This window comes from Rana temporaria, chromosome 5 (genome assembly GCF_905171775.1).
Source record: "Rana temporaria chromosome 5, aRanTem1.1, whole genome shotgun sequence".
Lineage (NCBI taxonomy): Eukaryota > Metazoa > Chordata > Amphibia > Anura > Ranidae > Rana > Rana temporaria.
The window spans coordinates 32205264-32226577 of NC_053493.1; the positions used below are offsets into that span (position 1 = coordinate 32205264).

The 21314-nt window shown below is 45.0% G+C and overlaps 1 protein-coding gene across 1 annotated transcript in view; it reads left to right on the top strand.

The window, feature by feature from the left end:
* The window catches only part of CALCR (calcitonin receptor), a 196167-nt gene that overhangs the window by 58107 nt on the left and 116746 nt on the right, over positions 1-21314 (top strand). The window contains exon 4 of the mRNA XM_040352334.1: positions 20295-20407. Coding sequence (XP_040208268.1) covers positions 20295-20407 — 113 coding nt within the window. The remainder of the gene's footprint in view (positions 1-20294; positions 20408-21314) is intronic.

A 21314-nucleotide genomic window follows, 5' to 3' on the forward strand; every position in this document is an offset into this window, starting at 1 on the left:
CATGCCCTGGTGTCAGATGTCAGTAGGGGTAATAAAGCATCAGAGGTCAGTGGGAGAAATAAATGCCCATGCTTTGGTGGTCAATGGGAGTAATAACTGCCTCTGTGGTTACTGGGAGTAGTAAATGCCCCGCTGTCAGTAGAAGAATTAGTATCAGTGATCAGTGGGAGGACTTTTGCTTCTGCAAATGGGAGGAATGGTCCCCTATCATTTGTGTCAGTGTCAATTGGGAGAAATGGTGTCCCAGCATTGGCATTCATGGTTAATAGGAAGTATGGTGCCTCATTATTGATGTTAGTGGTCAACAGGAAGAATAATGACAGAGCAATGGGGTCAGTGGTGGGTGGGAGGAAGGATCTCCTATCATTGGTGCCCCTGCATTGTTGTCCAGTGGTCAGTTAGGAATGGTGTCTCATCATTGATGTTAGTGGTTAGTGAGAAGAATAATGCCCTGACATTGGTGTCAGTGGTGAGTGGAAAGAATGGTCTATCATTGGTGTCAGTGGTCGTGGGAGGAATAATACAATGGCTTTTGAGTCAGTAGTGAGTGGGAAGAATGGTCTCTTATCATTGGTGTCAGTGGTCAGTGGGAAAAATAGTGTCCCAGCATTGGTTTTAGAGGTGAGTGAGAGGAATAATGCCTCAGCATTGGTATCTGTGGTGAGTGGGAGGAAGGATCCCCTATGATTGATGTCAGTAGTCAGTGAAAAGAATGGTTCTCCAGCATTGGTGTCTGTGGTCAATAAGAGGAATGGTGTCTCATCACTGGTGTCAATGGTCAGTGGGAGAAATTGTGTCCCCAGCACTGATGTTTAGTTGCTCTTCCTTCTATGCAGGCTCCATGTCCTATGCCAGTCGCTGTGGTACCATCACGGCCAGTGGTGGCTGGTGCTCAAAATTTAAAAAAAAACACATTAATTGCAGCCACTGTGCCATCAAACGCAGACACTGTGCCCATCAAACGTTGCCACTGTGCCCATCAAACGTTGCCACTGTGCCCATCAAACGCAGCCACTGTGCCCATCAAACGCAGCCACTGTGCCCATCAAACGTTGCCACTGTGCCCATCAAACGCAGCCACTGTGCCATCCAATGCTGCCACTGTGCCATCCAATGCTCCCACTGTGCCCTCAAACACTGCCACTGTGCCCTCAAACACTGCCACTGTGCCATCATACACTGCCACTGTGCCATCAAATGCTCCCACTGTGCCATCCAATGCCGCCACTGTGCCATCCAATGCTCCCACTCTGCCCATCCAATGCCGCCACTGTGATCCGCCCACTCATCGTCTGCCCGGCACTTACCCTGTCTCGGTGGGGCAGTGGGTGGCGGCGAGCGGTATCCTCCATGGGTCTTCTCCCCTCTTCTCCTCCCGTCTTCTCCTATAGGCGTCCAATCACAGCGCCTGACATTTCAGTCAATCAGGTGACGGGTAACAGACCCGAGCACCTGATTGGCGGAGAGACAGTTCAGTGTTAGAACAGAGAATATTCATTCGCTGTTCTAACACACCTGGGTGAACTATGGCTCTTACCAGGTGCTTCAAAAACACCACCCACCAAAAAGGGGCCAGGGCGCCTGAATAGGGAGTGTCAGCAGTGGCCATGGATAGATTCATGCAATGCATGAATCTATCAATTGGTCATAGAGGGGGTGGCTGGAGAGAGGGGGCGGCGCCCCTGCGCCCTTAATGGACGCACCGCCACTGGGATTTTACAGGCACCATTGACATAGTTGCCAACATTGCAAAAAATTAATCCGGGACACTTTTTGCATGTAGGCGGAGACTTGCTATAATTAGGGGGAGTGACATTCGTTTAAATCAGAGTCCCCTCCACACTTGTGTCATCAGAGCCCCTCCACACTTGTGCCCCCCGCACATTCCTTTCCCCACTATCGCCTGCTATAGATCTGTGTGAATAGCTTACTGGCCAAGTTAGAAGCCCCGCGACTCCGGCAACTCAACCAGAGTCCGTACCTGCACTAAGTCTGATGACTCTGCAGGCCGGATAAAAGCACATAGCGGGCAGGATGATCAATCGTACCTCGGGGACCCATGAACTTTGCAGACCCATGAACTAGGTGGCGGCAGCGACGGGTAGAGGAAGATCGCATCCCATACACATGTTCAGTGGATATCGGGGAGGGGCCGCCAAAAGAGAGAAGCCGATTGGCTGCCCCTCTCCTCTACACTGAACACAAGAGGACTATAGGAAACAACACAGTGGCGGCCATTTTGGTGTAGCCGTTGCCGTTTATTGGCAAAAACATTTTTGAATTTCCCGGGACAAAGTCTCGGGACAAAAACAATCCGGGACAAGGGTCCTAGATCCGTGAATGTCCCGGGAAATCCGGGACTGTTGGCAACTATGCATTGAGCAGGAGATCCCCCAGCCTGATAATTGCTCTTCTTTCTAGCCATTGGCACAACAACCAGAGAGCCGTAACCTGCAGGCCATAGTTTGGGGACCAATACATTTGGCCATATTCTACAGGTGTATTGTTCAGTTGTCCACAAACTTGTAAAGGTGCACTTCCATTAATCCTCTAATATCCAGGAGACGTTTAGCAGCCTTTGTCAGCAGAGATTCTTACTTTTAAAAACCAGGGACATCATTGCATATTATTTACATGATTTGAAGACCTTCCGCTTTGATACATTAAAATGTATTTATTATGCTTAAGCATTTGTGAATTGGGAAAAAATGGCAAATCACCATCAAACAGAAAAAGGCCTTCTTTGCTTTCACATTGCCATCTGCTCAATGACAGTTCAGCTGCGAGGCATCCCATCTACATGACAGAAGCAGGGCACCATTTCTTAATTCATAAAACATCCTCGAAAAGTGCAGCGTGCCGGCGCCACCGTGCTGTTAGTAAACCAAAGTCAAATCTTTTTCCCTGCAGGCAGCACATATTTCCCTATGTGTGCTTCTCCGTGCACAGATGTAAGATGAAATAGCTCTAGGCATGTTCTCCAGTATGTTTAAATATAAATATGATTTTACTAAACGACTTTTTGATCTGCGATTTTCAGCCTAAGTTGAAAAAACTGTAACATTTCCGGTGTCAGAGCCAAAGAAAATGGGAAAATCATTCTAAAATATAAGATAAATGACAAATGTAAGTCTTTTTCATATTGGGTTTTTTCCCGGTTCCTGTGATGTTATCCCTGAAGGGGCTGCTTTGTTAATATACAAATGTATTTGGGCAGATATACAGTATATTCCCAAGAATGATGAGTATGTAGGATTATAACTAAGGGCATAACTCTAGTCATAGCAGACCAGGCAAGTACTATGGGGCCCAAAAATAGAGATGAGCCAAACGTTCCATTTGAGCAGGGCTTGGTGAACTTGGCCAAACTTTGGGTGCTGAATCTGAACCCCATTGAAGTAAAGGGTAGCCAAGTTTTTTTAAAAAAAAACTTCTGCCCATTTTATAGACCAATAGGCAAGGGATTGGTAAAGAGGGCTGGGCACTGATATAGAAAACTAAAGCAAAAATAAAATAAAAAAATAAGTATTAATAAAATCACTGCTCCCAGCCAAACAAAATGAAAGTAAAAAAAATAAAATGCAAAACTTAATTAAATACAATGCCTGGGAGATGCGCTGACCCTGTATGGGAGGTGGTGCATGATCCATGTGTAGCACCCTCTAGTGCTAGAAGTGTAGAACGTTTTTTTGTGTGTGTATAGTGTAGGTAAATTTGTGCAAGCTTGGCTGGCAGCCAAGCCTGTCTCGGTTTTTCCTGGGTTGGGAAGAGATCTAGAGATAGCTAGATGGCTCAAAGGCAGCATCACTGAGACCTCCCCCCTATTTCTAGAATGTACTGGAACCTTCCAGAAAGATGGGAGGGGATGTAAGGTGGAGCCATCTGAAGTATTCTGAGGGACCTAACCAATCCCCAACTTGGGTTTGCAGGGGGTAGGCCCCCTCAATTACACTGGGTCAGCCCAGCTGGGGAGAAGAGTTTGGGTGGGAGCTGGAGATGGAGTGTTAGGTTGTCATGGCCTTTGAGGGAGCTCCCCAGTCTGGGGGATGGGTGACCTTGGGCCTGGGCTTGGGTGCGGACCTGACCTTCCCAAAATTCACGGGGTGTCCAGGCCAGGAAGCACTGAGAGCAAGGAGAGGACAGTGGAATAACACTGCCGGACAAGTCTCCAAGAGGAACAGCCAAGAGGACTGGTGCGTGACACACAGTCAGGAGGACTGGGAGTCAGGCTTGAGAGGACTGGGATGGAGCAGTCTGGGATGAATGCAGATCCAGTCATGAGGGCTGGCAGTACCTGAAGAGGTGGTACTGGGAGTAGTAGCCACATATAGGATAGCTGGCTATTGCTACACAATAGGGGCTAGCGGTCCCTGCCTGCAAAGGGCATTCAACCAGACCCAGCTGAGATTGTGCTGGGCCTGAAACCTGTGCTAGCTGGTCCTGGGAGTGATAGTCTGCAAGCAAGTGTGTGCTGGGGGTAAAAGAGAAGAAGAGAGAAGAGAATGTATATAGTGTATATAGTTCAAGCCCCTACAGAGTTTCTTTGATCAAATAGGCATCCCTTATGCACCCTTCCTCATCCAAGTTCAATTCCCCTAATAAAAAATAAAAAAACAAAGCTGTAAGGACTGCTTCTTGTCTCTGAGTGACTGAAAATGTGTGTGCCTGGCTGTGCAGGGTGGGAGATGACCACATTCACCAGCGGCCCTTACAAGGTATACAACCTACTACAGGAACATTTCCAAAGTTTCAATTGCTAGCAAAATGACAGGTACTACCAGCCTCCTCGTTCTGTTTCTTAACAAAGCAGACAGAGATTCCATTCATTCATCTATACCAGAATCTTTCCTAGATGATGGTCTGGTATAGATATCAATGGGGAACTCTCAAACACAAAAAACAGCATGGGCTTCCCTCCTAGTTCATACCAGGCCCTGGTATAAAATATATAGGTATAGTATGAATATGAATAAGGGGGATCCCCCCAAAAAAAACAAGTGGGAGGCCCCCTGAATTCTGTCCGAACAGTCAAAGTTCTAATCGAACCTTTGCTCATACCTGCCCAAAAGCACAGGGAGTTCAAAGTTGATTGGCTAATGCATTTGGATTAAATGCATCTATGTAACGCAGGGGTAGGCAACCTCGGCACTCCAGCTGTGGTGAAACTACAAATCCCAGCATGCCTCTGCCTCTAGGAGTCTTGCCTGTGATTGTCAGGGTCTTGTAAAGTTTCATGGGACGTGTAGTCTCACAACAGCTTTGGGGCCGAGATTGCCTACCCCTGACCTAAGGCATGGGAATTCTTCTACAATTTCTATAAAAACAATTAGAATTCGATCTCACTAGGTGCTTGCTGAGCTGGAGATTAGAAACAATAGGGGGGCCCTTAAAGTGATTGTAAACCATTTTTTTTTAAATAACAAACTTCCTTACTCATACTTTCCTGTTCTGTGCAATGGTTTTGCACAGAGCAGCCCTTATCCTCCTCTCCTAGCTCCTTCTCCCCTGCCGAGTGCCCCATAGCAATCTGCTTGCTATGGGGGCACTCCTGCGGACCCAATCCTGAGCTGTGCTGTGTGTGTCCATTAAAACACATACAGCAGCATGGCCCCACCCCTCGCTTTCGTCACAGGTTGTGATTTATGGAAGCAGGAGCCAATGGCTCCCATTGCTGCCTCCATGTCAGTGAGGAGACAGGGAGTGGGGAGAGCACAGGGAGCCAGTGCTCTGGGGCACAGCACTGGACTGAGGTCAAGCTTAGGTAAGTATAAGGAGGGGCTGGGGCAGGAAACTGATCATAGAAGGTTTTTTACCTTAATGCAGAGAATGCATTAAAGTAAAAAACATTTTACTTTTACAATCACTTTAATGGTTTTATTGCATTGTATTTGGCATAGATGTGCCTGCTCACAGGAGCATAAGCAATGGACCATCAGTTGTAGTGGGACCATAGAATAAAATGCTACTGTATTATATCACCCCTAAACAAAACAAGCATTTACGGTCAACACTGAGGACAAGGGGGCACTCTTTACGTCTAGAGGAAAAGAGATTTCACCTCCAAATACGGAAAGGTTTTTTCACAGTAAGAGCTGTGAAAATGTGGAACAGACTCCCTCCAGAGGTGGTTCTGGCCAGCTCAGTAGATTGCTTTAAGAAAGGCCTGGATACTTTCCTAAATGTACATAATATAACTGAGTACTAAGATTTGTAGGTAAAGTTGATCCAGGGTAAATCCGATTGCCTCTCGGGGGATCAGGAAGGAATTTTTTCCCCTGCTGTAGCAAATTGGATCATGCTCTGCTGGGGTTTTTTGCTTTACTCTGGATCAACTGTGGGTATGGAGTTGGGTGTATGGGATTGTACTGTGTTTTTTATTTTGTTTGTTTATTTTTTGTGGTTGAACTGGATGGACTTGTGTCTTTTTTCAACCTGACTAACTATGTAACTATGTAACAATGTAAATCCTTTATTAGCTGGGGATAGGATGTGGAGGAATGGGGCCATTTTAATAACTTTAGAGTTTATCTTTAAGAGCAGAGATTCGGATTCTTACTAATCCCATTCATGATTGGTTGCTTGCAAAGGCAATGTTAACACCGCCACACCCTACACAGCTCAATTTTCTCCTGTTCGGCCTGTAACAATCAATTGATTTACCCATCCATGCTAACAGCATGAATGGAGGGTTCAGCCCTGCCAGGGTAGCCTGAATACAATGACACTGTTGAACAGTCACCCCATGACAGGAAGTGCCTGAACAAGAACCTTCATGGCAGGATCACCAAAGAATTCTATTAATAAAACCTACAAATTAAAAAGATTTTTTATTTTTTTCTAATCCTATTAACGTGATAAAGCTTGTATGAGATTTGAGTAATCGAGTTTACATCTGCTTTAAAGTGGTTGTAAAGGCTGAAGGCTTTTCACCTTCATGCATTTTATGCATGAAGGTAAAAAAAAACTTCTGTGTGCTGCTCAGTGTCGGGACAAAGTCATCCAGCACCCAGGCAGGTGCCGGTGCTACCACTAGGCAAACTAAACAGCCACCTAGGGCGCCAGGACAATGGTGTTCCCACTCTCTTCTCTCTGCGGCAAGAAACTAAGTCTCAGCATCAGCAGACAGCTGACTGTGTCTGTGTCCCGATTCCCAAATGAATGGAAGCAAGCAAACATTCATTGATGGACTCTGGTAGGCTGCATTGATGGGCACTGGTAGACTGCATTTGATGGGCACTGGTGAGGCTGCTTTGATGGGTGCTGATGAGGCTGCATTGATGGGTGCTGATGAGGCTGCATTGATGGGCGCTGGTAGACTGCATTTAATGGGCGCCGGTGAGGCTGGATTGATGGGTGCTGATGAGGCTGCATTAATGGGCACTGGTGAGCTGCATTTGATGGGCGCTGGTAGACTGCATTTGATGGGCGCTTCATTAAAAAGGTGGGGTTTACATGGGCAGGGTAAATGGGATGGAGTCCGTGCAAACGTAGTGGATCCTACACCCAGCAGTCACTTGCTTGTCAAAATCACTGCCACTGTCACTACTCCTGTCAGCCTTAAAGCAGAAGGAAGGAGCCACCAGTAAACCATTGCGCACGGGGCAGCCCCCCCTCCTGCCCACCCCTTGTCCCGGCCCTGGTGATGCTCCCCCCCACAGCCCCCCTTATACTCACCTGAGCCCCCTCTCATTCCAGCGATGTGCAAGGGAGCCTCAGCTGTCCCGGGTCTTTCTTTCCTCATTGGCTGACACAGGAGCGGGAGCCATTGGCTTCCACTGCTGTCAATCACAGCCAGTGAGCCAATGGGGAGAGAGCAAGGGGCGGATCTGATTAGTGGCTCTATTAGCTAGATTCAGTAAGAGTTAGGCCGGCGTATCAGTAGATACGCCGACCTAACTCGGAATCTGCGCCGACCTAAGTTTAAGTGTATTCTCAAACAGAGATACACTTAAACCTATCTAAGATACGACGGCTTGCGCCGTCCTATCTTAGGGTGCAATATTTAGGCTGGCCACTAGGTGGTGCTTCCATTGCGGTCGGCGTAGAATATGTAAATCACTAGATACGCCGATTCATACGTCCGGCCGCCGCAGTACAGATACGCCGTTTACGTAACGCATTATCAGGCCTAAAGATATTCCATCGAATAGCTGGAATAGTAATGTTAAAGTATGGCCGCCGTTCCCGCGTCGCAATTCGAAAATTTTACGTCGTTTGTGTAAGCCGTCCGTGAATAGGGATTTACGTCATTTACGTCCACGTCAAAACCAATAGGGCCGTGCGGCATACGTTGCCGCAATGCACACTGGGATATGTAGGCGGACGGCGAATGCGCCGTTCCAAAAAAACGTCAATCACGTCAGGTCAAACCAAATTAACATTAAACACGCCCCTTCAGCCTATTTTGAATTAGGCGCCCTTACGCCGGCCCGCTTTAGGCTAGGCCGTCGTAACTTAGCAGGCAAGTACTTTGTGAATCATGTACTTGCCTCACTAACTTACGGCGGCGTAGTGTAAACACGATACGCTACGCCGCCGCAAAGTTAGGACGCCCTTTGTGAATCTACCCCTATGTGTCTTATACATGCCTAGAGCATGGCTCAGGAGCGAGCACACATCAGTGCCCCCATAGCAAACAGCTTGCTTACGGGAGCACTGGTCAAGGGGGAGGAGCCAGAAGCACTAGACCCAGAAAAAGAGGATCAGGGCTGCTTTGTGCAAAACCACTACAGAGCAGGCAAGTATGATATGTTTAATATTTTTATAAAAAGCTTAAGCTTTAATATCACTTGAACAGGTGTATGAAATCTTTAATTCATATCATGCATTGTGCCTTCCACCATTCTGTCCAAAGTATATCTCCCGGGTTTCTTAATCATACTTGTTTCTTCTTCTACATAATAATGAAGGACTGCAGCCATAATTAAGGCAAAACCAATTCCAGACATCTCCAGCTATTCATTATATTTTAATTTAATGAACGAAGGAGGGATGAATTTATTTTCCTGCCATTTTTTATTTTGCTTAAATACATAATTTGCTTATCGGCTCCAGAATAGATTAAGTAGTATGTAGAAGAGAAAAATAATGCCGTTAATTATAATTTGGTCAAAGAAAGAACATTAGACGATTCTTGATGCTATAAAGATATTCCTTCTATTACTGTACAATACAACACGCTGTGTAAAATCTACATAAGAACAGAATGCAATGATTTGCAAATCTCATCAACTCATTTTTTATTCACAGTAGATTAACCACTTGCTTACTGGGCACATAAACCCCCTTCGTGCCCAGGCGAAATTTCAGCTTCCGGCACTGCGTCGCTTTAACTGACATTTGCGCGGTTGTGCGACGTGGCTCCCAAACAAAATTGACGTCCTTTTTTCCCCACAAATAGAGCTTTTTTTTGGTGGTATTTGATCACCTCTGCGGTTTTTATTGTTTGCACTATAAACAAAAAAAGAGTGACAATTGTAAAAATATATATATATATTTTATTTGTTGCTATAATAAATATCCCAATTTTTTTTTTAAAAAAATATTTTTTTTCTCAGTTAAGGCCGATACGTATTTTTCGACGTATTTTTGTAAAAAAAACGCAATAAGCAACTGGTTTGCGCAAAAAGTTATAGCGCCTACAAAATGGGGAACAGAATTATGATTTTTTTTTTATTATTTTTTTTTTACTAGTAATGGCGGCGATCTGCGATTTTTATTGGGACTGCGATATTGCGGCGGACGTATCGGACACTTTTGACACAAATTTGGGACCATTCACATTTATACAGCAATCAGTGCTATAAAAATGCACTAATTACTGTATAAATGTGACTGTCAGGGAAGGGGTTAACACTAGGGGGTGAGGAAGGTGTTAAATGTGTATCCTGGGTGTGTTCTAACTGTGTGGGGGGAGGGGGGTGACTGGGGGAGGTGACCGATGCTGTGTCCCTATGTACAAGGGACACAGATCGGTCTCCTCTCCACTGACAGGACAAGGAGCTGTGTGTTTACACACAGAGCTCCACATTCCTGCAGTGTTACCAACGATCGCGTGTACCCGGCGGACATCGCGGCCGCCAGGTACACGCATCGGCTCTTCAGCAATGCGCTGGGACAGTGTTTACCCGCTGCGCGCCCCCCAGAGGCGCGCGCGGGTAATGCACTTTAAAAGACGTCCAAAGACGTCCACTTGGCACTTGAGAGCCGCGCTGTTGACATCTTTTGTCAATAGCGTGGGTCTCAAGTGGTTAAGAAAAAAATAAGGTAAAATTGAAATTGATGGCAGCAACACGTCTCAAAAAAGTTGGGACAGGGCAACAAAAAGCTGGCAAAATAAGTGGTACTAACAAGGAAGAGCTGGAAGAACATTTTGCAACTAATTTGATTAATTGGCAATTAAATAAAACTCTATGAGAAGCTAAAAGAAAACCTAAGTCCTACAATAAGTACATTTAGTTGGGCTCCTGTTGTAGCCAGAGAAACCAGGGTTATTCTGTTTAGATTTAGGTTGGCAGAGCTCCGACGGGTGAGTCTTTGCTGCCTCACCCTGGCTTCTAGAGCTCAAAAGAGTTCTAGAACTTAGAGAGCCGAGGGGCAAGGGTAATGCCTGAATATGTATGGGGTTTATTCCAATCCTTGGGTGAGGACAGCCCAGAAGGTGGAGAGATAGCCTATAAGTTTTCTGCAGCCTGGCCGTGTGGGAGCAGAGTCCAGGGTTCAGTGGCCTGGGAGCAGTGGTGGTGCATCCATAGTGGGCGCAGGAGCGCCGCCCCCTCTCTCCTGCACCGTCACTCAACAATATATAGATTCATGCTTTGCATGAACCTATGTATTGTCGCTGCTGCCGCCCACTATTCAGGTGGCTGGCCCCCTGTTGAGCGACGGCCATCTGAATAACAGCGGTGGGTGTGTTTTGGAAGTGTCTATTAGAGCCAGCGGCCAGTGGGTTCTAATCGGCTTCCAAATGGTTAACTAGAGGGCGCACAGGGTGTGCGTTCCCTGGTTAACACTGAATCAGGTGTCTGGTCACCGGTCACCTGATTGGCTGAAGCAACATCAAGGGCGGGAGAAGACATTGAGGGAATCGTGGAGGAGGATGGCTGACCCGAGAAAGGTAAGTGCCGGGCGGGGGGGGGGGGGGATCAATCTGGCGGTATTTTGGGGAAATCTGGTGGCATTTTATGGGGAAATCTGGCGGCATTTTATGGGGCAAACTGGCGGCAATTGATGGGCACAGTGGCGAAAATTGATGGCACAGTGGCGACAATTGAGGGCACAGTGGCGACAATTGATGGCACAGTGGTGACAATTGATGGCAGAGGGGCTGCGTTTGATGGCACAGTGGCGACAATTAATGGCACAGTGGCTGCGTCTGATGGCACAGTAGCTACGTTTAATGGCACAGTGGTGAAAATTAATGGCACAGTTGCTGCATTTGATGGCACAGTGGCGACAATTAATGGCACAGGGGCTGTGTTTGATGGCACAGTGGCCACAATTGACGGCACAGTGGCGACAATTGATGGCAGAATGGCGACAATTGATGGCACAGTGACTGTATTTGTTGGCACAGTGGCTGCGTTTAGTGGGCACAGTGGCGACAATTGATGGTACAGTGGCTGCGTGTGATGGCACAGTAACAACAAAAACCTGGGGAATGCCCAGGGAAAAACCAAGCCTACTTACCGACCAGCTTGCAGAAAACCAATTAACCTGTCTACAGTATGCGTTAAAAACAGGGGTTCAGTCCGCACGCATTTGCAAACGCATGCGTGAGCCACAGAGCCGCGCCAAGGCACCCTGTAATATCTGTGGTCCTAACACTAAACAATGAGCGTCCCCACAGTGGAGGCACATGCATTTTAATGGATAGACAGGGGCAGGTGAACTGAAGGGAAGCCACCCCTCCTTTAAAGGTACAAGAGCACACCAAGCACCCAGCATATAGCACAATGGCTGCAAAGGTGTTGGTGCACTGATGGACCAATATAAACACCACAGGTGAAGCATAAACATGTCCACTGCCCCCGTCTATAGCTGGCCATAACAGTAAGTAGCATTGGAAGGCTAAAGCAGATAACAACAAAAACCTGGGGAATGCCCAGGGAAAAACCAAGCCTACTTACCGACCAGCTTGCAGAAAACCAATTAACCTGTCTACAGTATGCGTTAAAAACAGGGGTTCAGTCCGCACGCATTTGCAAACGCATGCGTGAGCCACAGAGCCGCGCCAAGGCACCCTGTAATATCTGTGGTCCTAACACTAAACAATGAGCGTCCCCACAGTGGAGGCACATGCATTTTAATGGATAGACAGGGGCAGGTGAACTGAAGGGAAGCCACCCCTGTTTTTAACGCATACTGTAGACAGGTTAATTGTTTTTCTGCAAGCTGGTCGGTAAGTAGGCTTGGTTTTTCCCTGGGCATTCCCCAGGTTTTTGTTTGATGGCACAGTAGCTGTGTGTGATGGCACAGTGGCTGCGTTTGATGGCACAGTGGTGACAATTGATGGCACAGTGGCTTCATTTGATGGCACAGTGGCTGCGTTTGATGGCACAGTGGCAACAATTGATGGGCACAGTGAGGCTGCGATTGATGTTTTTTTTTGGTTGCGCCCCCCCCAAAAATTTTGAACACCAGCCGCCACTACCTGGGAGGGGACCAATGTGCTGGGGGCTCTGCCTCCAGGCACAAGGAGGCAGAAAGGGAAAGGGAGAAAGCAGCATAGGGAGCTTGACACCCTTTCAGCCTCAACTAGGCTTGGCTGAGTCACCCTGGGAGCCATTGGGACCTGTCAAGTAGGAGGAATGTTCAGTGGTCACCACGTGAGTTACAGGATCTTAAAAAGGGACTGAGTGAGTAACTTCAAGTACTATGCCCCAGAGCCTATAGAGGAGAAGCAACTCGTTGTAATACCCAGCTAGCTATCATTAGGGGGACAGCTTAGGGCCATCCAGAACCAGAATAGCTACTCTACACTTCTTGATTGGGGAGAAGCCAGGTGCCTTGGTAGGTTCCACAGAAGTAAAGCACCTGCATTCAGTGTTGTTAAACTCGTTTCTTTACCAGTCAAGCTGATCCTACATGAGGACAGCCATGTGATTTTTAATAGCAGAGACAGGTTCAAGTCCTCAAGTTACAATCAACTAACAGTTCTAGGCATCCCATATCTTTCCATCGTCATCCATGTTTATTCCCCAATATACTAAAAACAAAACACCTTGGACTGGTTTTTGACTACTAAGTGAATACCTGAAAATTCCTGTTGCCTGGCTGTGCTTGCAAAAAGGGGTCCCAAACATTCAGCAACCTCCATGACGGTAGCACTAAATAAGCATACTGCATGTCTAATAGTAAAAACAGGGTGTGTTAGATAGTGAAGGTAAAACCACTTTAATTTACAAAATTGCACTTGTAATGAAGTGACTTGATCAAGACATATCACCAAGACAAATAATCCAGAGGAACATAAGGACACTCCAACGAAAGCTGGAACTCTCTTGCAAGGTAGCCGGCAAGAGCAGAAGATGCTAGCCAAGATAGATTCTCAGGGTGGACCCTGGGAGAACCAAAAGGAAAAATATCCCAAAATAGTGCAGAAGGGGGACAAGAATTGTATACTAGGTGGTAATAGTACCTTCACTTTAAACTGACATGTTTCAGGACCATGAACTCAAAACCTTATGTATTTATACATGCTGATAATATCCCCCCTTTATTCTATCTTTTTTTTTTTTTATGTGACAACACTGAAGAAATGACACATAGTTAGTCAGGTTGAAAAAAGACACAAATCCATCCAGTTCAACCACAAAAAAATAAACAAACAAAATAAAAAACACAGTACAATCCCATACACCCAACTCCATACCCACAGTTGATCCAGAGGAAGGCAAAAAACCCCAGCAGAGCATGATCCAATTTGCTACAGCAAGGGAAAAAATTCCTTCCTGATCCCCCGAGAGGCAATCGGATTAACCCTGGATCAACTTTACCTACAAATCTTAGTACTCAGTTATATTATGTACATTTAGGAAAGTATCCAGGCCTTTCTTAAAGCAATCTACTGAGCTGGCCAGAACCACCTCTGGAGGGAGTCTATTCCACATTTTCACAGCTCTTACTGTGAAGAAACCTTTCCGTATTTGGAGATGAAATCTCTTTTCCTCTAGATGTAAAGAGTGCCCCCTTGTCCTCAGTGTTGACCGTAAAGTGAATAACTCAACACCAAGTTCACTATATGGACCTCTTATATACAGGGAGTGCAGAATTATTAGGCAAGTTGTATTTTTGAGGATTAATTTTATTATTGAACAACAACCATGTTCTCAATGAACCCAAAAAACTTATTAATATTAAAGCTGAATATTTTTGGAAGTAGTTTTTAGTTTGTTTTTAGTTTTAGCTATTTTAGGGGGATATATGTGTGTGCAGGTGACTATTACTGTGCATAATTATTAGGCAACTTAACAAAAAAAATATATATACCCATTTCAATTATTTATTTTTACCAGTGAAATCAATATAACATCTCAACATTCACAAATATACATTTCTGACATTCAAAAACAAAACAAAAACAAATCAGTGACCAATATAGCCACCTTTCTTTGCAAGGACACTCAAAAGCATGCCATCCATGGATTCTGTCAGTGTTTTGATCTGTTCACCATCAACATTGCGTGCAGCAGCAACCACAGCCTCCCAGACACTGTTCAGAGAGGTGTACTGTTTTCCCTCCTTGTAAATCTCACATTTGATGATGGACCACAGGTTCTCAATGGGGTTCAGATCAGGTGAACAAGGAGGCCATGTCATTAGTTTTTCTTCTTTTATACCCTTTCTTGCCAGCCACGCTGTGGAGTACTTGGACGCGTGTGATGGAGCATTGTCCTGCATGAAAATCATGTTTTTCTTGAAGGATGCAGACTTCTTCCTGTACCACTGCTTGAAGAAGGTGTCTTCCAGAAACTGGCAGTAGGACTGGGAGTTGAGCTTGACTCCATCCTCAACCCGAAAAGGCCCCACAAGCTCATCTTTGATGATACCAGCCCAAACCAGTACTCCGCCACCACCTTGCTGGCGTCTGAGTCGGACTGGAGCTCTCTGCCCTTTACCAATCCAGCCACGGGCCCATCCATCTGGCCCATCAAGACTCACTGTCATTTCAGCAGTCCATAAAACCTTAGAAAAATAATTCTTGAGATATTTCTTGGCCCAGTCTTGACGTTTCAGCTTGTGTGTCTTGTTCAGTGGTCGTCGTCTTTCAGCCTTTCTTACCTTGGCCATGTCTCTGAGTATTGCACACCTTGTGCTTTTGGGCACTCCAGTGATGTTGCAGCTCTGAAATATGGCCAAACTGGTGGCAAGTGGCATCTTGACTTTTCTCATTTCATGGGCAGTTATTTTGCGCCTTGGTTTTTCCACACGCTTCTTGCGACCCTGTTGACTATTTTGAATGAAACGCTTGATTGTTCGATGATCACGCTTCAGAAACTTTGCAATTTTAAGACTGCTGCATCCCTCTGCAAGATATCTCACTATTTTTGACTTTTCTGAGCCTGTCAAGTCCTTCTTTTGACCCATTTTGCCAAAGGAAAGGAAGTTGACTAATAATTATGCACACCTGATATAGGGTGTTGATGTCATTAGACCACACACCTTCTCATTACAGAGATGCACATCACCTAATATGCTTAATTGGTAGTAGGCTTTCGAGCCTATACAGCTTGGAGTAAGACAACATGCATAAAGAGGATGATGTGGTCAAAATACTCATTTGCCTAATAATTCTGCACTCCCTGTATTTGTACATGTTGATCATATCCCCCCTTATTCTCCTCTTCTCAAGAAAGAATACAATCAGTTCCTCTAATCTTTCCTCATAGCTGAGCTCCTCCATGCCCCTTATTAGTTTGGTTGCTCTTCTCTGCACTTTCTCCAGTTCTCCGATATGGTTTTTGAGAACTGGTGCCCAAAACTGAATCTCATCTTCTCAAGAGAGATGTTGCTCTTTCTCCAGTTGCAAAACTGAACTGCAAATTCTAAATGAGGTCTTACTAATCATTTGTACATGGGCACAATATATCTCTCTCTGGAGTCCATACCTCTCTTATGACAACAAAGGATTTTGCTCACTTTGAAAACCGCAGCCAATGTTAAGCTTATGATCTACCAAAACACCCAGATCCTTTTCCACCATTGATTCCCCCAGTTGTACTCCCCTTAGTATGTATGATAGATGCCATGGATCCTGTTTTAATATGGCAGTGTCGCAGAATTTATTGCCTGACAAATGGGTGGGACAAGGGAACATTTTGAAAAATGCTGGAAAGTGCCAGGCAACAGCCCCGACACCATCATGTGGGTAATGACCAGCATTGATTTATTGGAGTGAGAATCATGAGAGAGAAGCTCAATCCCCCTCTTGATCCTGATTGCATCAAGGGACGAATCCAACACAGGGTAAAACTTTGTTAGCCAATTTTTCCAAACATTACAAGATTGGTCGAATACAGAACAGGTTGCATAGTTAGTCCGGTTGATCCCCCCCCCCCCCCCCCAATCTTCATGGTCTAAATCCAGCTCGGACTGTTTCCCTCCATTTTGTAAAGAGCTGCACAAACTGTTGCCGCAATATAAATCTTGAATAATAATAATAACTGGTGTCTACATTGTAAGAAAGCATATTTTGGCACAACTCAAAGTTTCTCTGTAATGGGTAATATCAATATCAAGTCACTTCACTGTGAGTGCAATTTTACCTTCTAAAGTGGTTTGGTACACAGTGTTTCTGTTGTTTCTACATTTGAAGATTATATGCTATCTATATTAACCATAAACTGCCTATTAAGCTGTGTGTTTGGAGACATAATCTCCTGTATGTATTGTCTCATTCATACCCATCTGCCTATTTTATTTTAAAATAAATGAGACGCCTTCATGGTAATGCATTGCCGACATTAGGCATTTACGAAACGTGAAGACTTTCGCAAGTTCATCATTTAGTTTCCCATTAAATTACTAGACCCACTAAATCCTTGCAACCAATACTGCACTTTATTTTCTTGAAAAATACAATACACCCAAAAAAAAACTGTACTTGTGTTTATCTCAATTACCGAAACCGTTCCAGTTTTGTCACGACCGCTGAAAGACTTCTCTGCTGAAATCTCCTGATATGATCTTGGTTCCCCATTCAAAATGAAACCAAAATGAATGCCTCAACACGAAATGATAAAACTACTTTATAAGACCGAGCGAAATGCAATACCGTTGGCGGTCTTCTAATAGATTAGCCGTTCATACCCAACCGACAGTTCTGCTTGTACAGAAAGTGCAGAATCTATAAACATTTTAATTATAGCTGGAGGTGAAGAGAAATGTTATTTGTAAGGATCATTACAATGAAAAATGGGAGCTAAAAATCATAATTTTCTCCGGTATTAAGCCGACACTTGCAGCGCTCTGAAACAGATTGGTAAAAGTTTCCTAACTCAATCAGCTGAGTAAGCCAAAGCGGAGTGAAGCTGCCGAGAACCTCAGCTAGAACTTTGGTGTGAAGAGTTTTTATGATCAGTGACTGTCCCCGGTGAAGGTGCATTAACCACTTGAGTACCAGCCTGTAATTCCTTTTTATTACCAGGCCATTCTTCAGTTTTCAGTGCTGTCATAGTTTGACTGACAATTATCCTGGTTATGCAACACTGTACCCAAATGAGTTTTATACATTTTCATGAGACAGATACAGATTTATTTTGGTGGTATTTAATAACCACTGTTTTGTTATTTTGTTGTTGTTTTTTTTTTTCTTTACAATAAAAAAAGAAAAAAGATCAAAGATTTTGAAAAAAAAAAATCCTTAAAAACACTAGCATAGTATCAAAGCTCCAGAAATGACTCTTTTGCGGAAAGTAGACACCAGCAAAAGCCGATCTTGTTTTTCGGGACAATTTTGGAAATAAAGAAGCATCCCAGTACTGGGGGGGGGGGGTTAAACCCTAACAATGATAATGGTACACTAGATACATTAACTGCTTGGCGACCTTTTGCGCAATTGTCAGTTAAAGCGACGCAGTGCCGAATCGCAAAAAGTACTCTGGTCTTTGACCAGCAATATGGTCCGGGGGTTAAGTGGTTAAAGTTGTTGTAAACCCACTTTAAAAAAAAAAGACAAATCCCCGGCAGCCGTCCTCGTACACCACTCCGGCGGCTGACATCTCTCCCGGGGGTTACTTCCGGGTTTCGCGGCTCCAGCGCTGTGATTGGCCGGAGCCGTGATGACATCACTCCCGCGCGTCATGGCATGACCTCCTTTAGAAACGACACGATCGCCGTTTCTGAAGTGCTCCTGCACTGTTGTCTACGGCACATGCACGTCAGACATCGGCGCAAGTCTCTAGTGTAAATATCTCCTAAACCGTGTAGGTCTAGGAGATATTTTTTGCACCACAGACCGCTACATTGGCAGCACAAGGCATCACAGGCACTTTGTGCAGTGGGGTCCAGAGGAGTGGCCAGGATATTTTAAGTTAGGGAGCCGCCAGTCATGGCATGACCTCCTTTAGAAACGACACGATCGCAATTTCTGAAGTGCTCCTGCACTGTTGTCTACGGCACATGCGCGTTAGACATCGGCGCAAGACTCTAGTGTAAATATCTCCTAAACCGTGTAGGCATCACATGCACTTTGTGCAGTGGGGTTCAGAGGGGTAGCCAGGATATTTGAAGTTAGGTCACCTTTTAATTTTTCCTTAGGGAAAAATCCTTGAGGAGGTAAGTTGCCATCTAGATAAAGGAAGGCCCATAGACGTGGTGCATCTGGACTTTGCAAAAGCATTTGACACAGTTCCCCATAAACGTTTACTGTAAAAAATAAGGTCCGTTGGAATGGACCATATGGTAAGTACATGGATTGAAAACTGGCTACAAGGGCCAGTTCAGAGGGTGGTGATAAATGGTACTCAGAATGGTCAGGGGTGGGTAGTGGGGTTCTCCAGGCTTCTGTGATGGGAACAACCCTATTTAATTTGTTCATAAACGACCTGGAGGATGGGATAAACAGCTCAATCTCTGTATTTGTGGACGATACTAAGCAAAGCAGGGCAATAACTTCTCCACAGGATGGGGAAACCCTGCAAAAAGATCTGAACAAATTAATGGGGTGGGCAACTACATGGCAAATGAGGTTTAATGTAGAAAAATTTAAAATAATGCATTTGTGTGGCAAAAATATGAATGCAATCTACTCACTGAGGGGAAAAACCTCTGGTGGAATCTAGGATGGAAAAGGACCTGGGGGTCCTAGTAGATGATGGGCTCAGCAATGGCATGCAATGCCAAGCTGCTGCTAACAAAGCAAACAGAATATTGGCATGCATTAAAAAGGGGATTAACTCCAGAGATAAATCGATAATTCTCCCACTCTACAAGACTCTGGCCGCACCTGGAGTATGCTTTCCAGTTCTGGGCACCAGTCCTCAGGAAGGATTTACTGGAAATGGAGCGAGTACAGAGAAGGGCAACAAAGCTAATAAAGGGTCTGGAGGATATTAGTTATGAAGAAAGATTACGAGCATTACAGATGGGACGTGATTTCAATTTACAAATACCATACTGATGACCCAACAATAGGGATAAAACTTTTCCGCAAAAGGGAATTTAATAAGACATGCAGCCACTCTTCACTTTACTGTAAGAGCGGCAAGGATGTGGAATTCCCTTCCACAGGCGGTGGTCTCAGCGGGGGGGCATTTGATGGTTTCAAAAAACTATTAGATAAGCACCTGAACGACCACAACATACAGGGATATACAATGTAATACTGACATATAATCACACACATAGGTTGAACTTGATAGACTTGTGTCTTTTTTCAACCTCACCTACTATGTAACGATGTAAGTAGGCATGGTCCACTATGAGAATCTGGAAACTCACCCTGAGAAATGCCATGCAGCCAGTGCAGAGTGCATGTAGGCAAGTAGTGGTTGCAAAGAGGCCACAATAGATCAGAAGTACCGAAATGTCACACAAGATAAAAAAAAATATGAAAACAAATATTTAATTGGAAAATAAATGCCAATGGTTTATGCTACACATTGCTTTAGTAAGTTAATCGTCATTATTTTAGAATTTACATCTGAACTATAATGTATTTCTAGTGTGTTCACATTCTTAATTATCACTATAGCATTTTCTTGGAAGTAACTGCTTTAAAATATTTCTGATTTGTAAAAGAAATTATCTATATACCAGATTTTTTTTTTTCTACATGCTTCTTTTTTTTTCAGAGAAAGCTTCCAAATATTGTGATGAAAAGGGAGGTTGGTTTCAGCACCCGGAAAGCAATCGGACATGGTCCAACTATACAATGTGCATCACCTATACTACTGAGAAACTGAAGGTGAGTTAAAGGTGTGTGTGGGACTTTTATCCAAATAAAGAAAATATCTGGCTAATGTTGTAAAAGGGAACCCCCCCCATCCTTCCAAAAGAAGGAAAGCCAGGATACCTGCACCACCCCATCCCATAGAGTGGACCTCATCCCCCTGTTTATATGAAACAGCAACCATTAACCCCTTCCCGTCTGCCTCGGTGTCCCTTTATTGAACTGTTTTGGGAAAACGTTTAACCACTTGAGATCCGCGCTATAGACGAAATACGTCCGCAGCGCGGCTCTCAAGTGCCAAGTGGCCGTTTAAACACGGCCTCTTATGTGCATTACCCGCGCGCGCCACTGGGTGGCGCGCGGCGGGTAAAAACTGTCCCGACGCATCGCCGAAGACCCGATGCGTGTACCGGGCGGCCGCGATGTCCGCCGGGTACACGCGATCGTCGGTGACACGGCGGTGACAGCAGGGACGTGGAGCTCTGTGTGTAAACACAGAGCTCCACGTCCTGTCAGGGGAGAGGAGACCGATCTGTGTCTCTTGTACATAGAGACACAGCATCGGTCCCCTCCCCCAGTCACCCCCCTCCCCCCACACAGTTATAACACACCCAGGCTACACAGTTAACCCCTTCCTCACCCCCTAGTGTTAACCCCTTCACTGCCAGTCACATTTACTCAGTAATTCGTGCATTTTTATAGCACTGATCGCTGTATAAATGTGAATGGCGCCAAATTTGTGTCAAAAGTGTCCGATACGTCCGCCGCAATATCCCAGTCCCAATAAAAATCGCAGATCGCCGCCATTACTAGTAAAAAAAAAAATAATAAAAAAAATCATAATTCTGTTCCCCATTTTGTAGGCCCTATAACTTTTGCGCAAACCAGTCGCTTATTGCGATTTTTTTTTTTTTTTTTACAA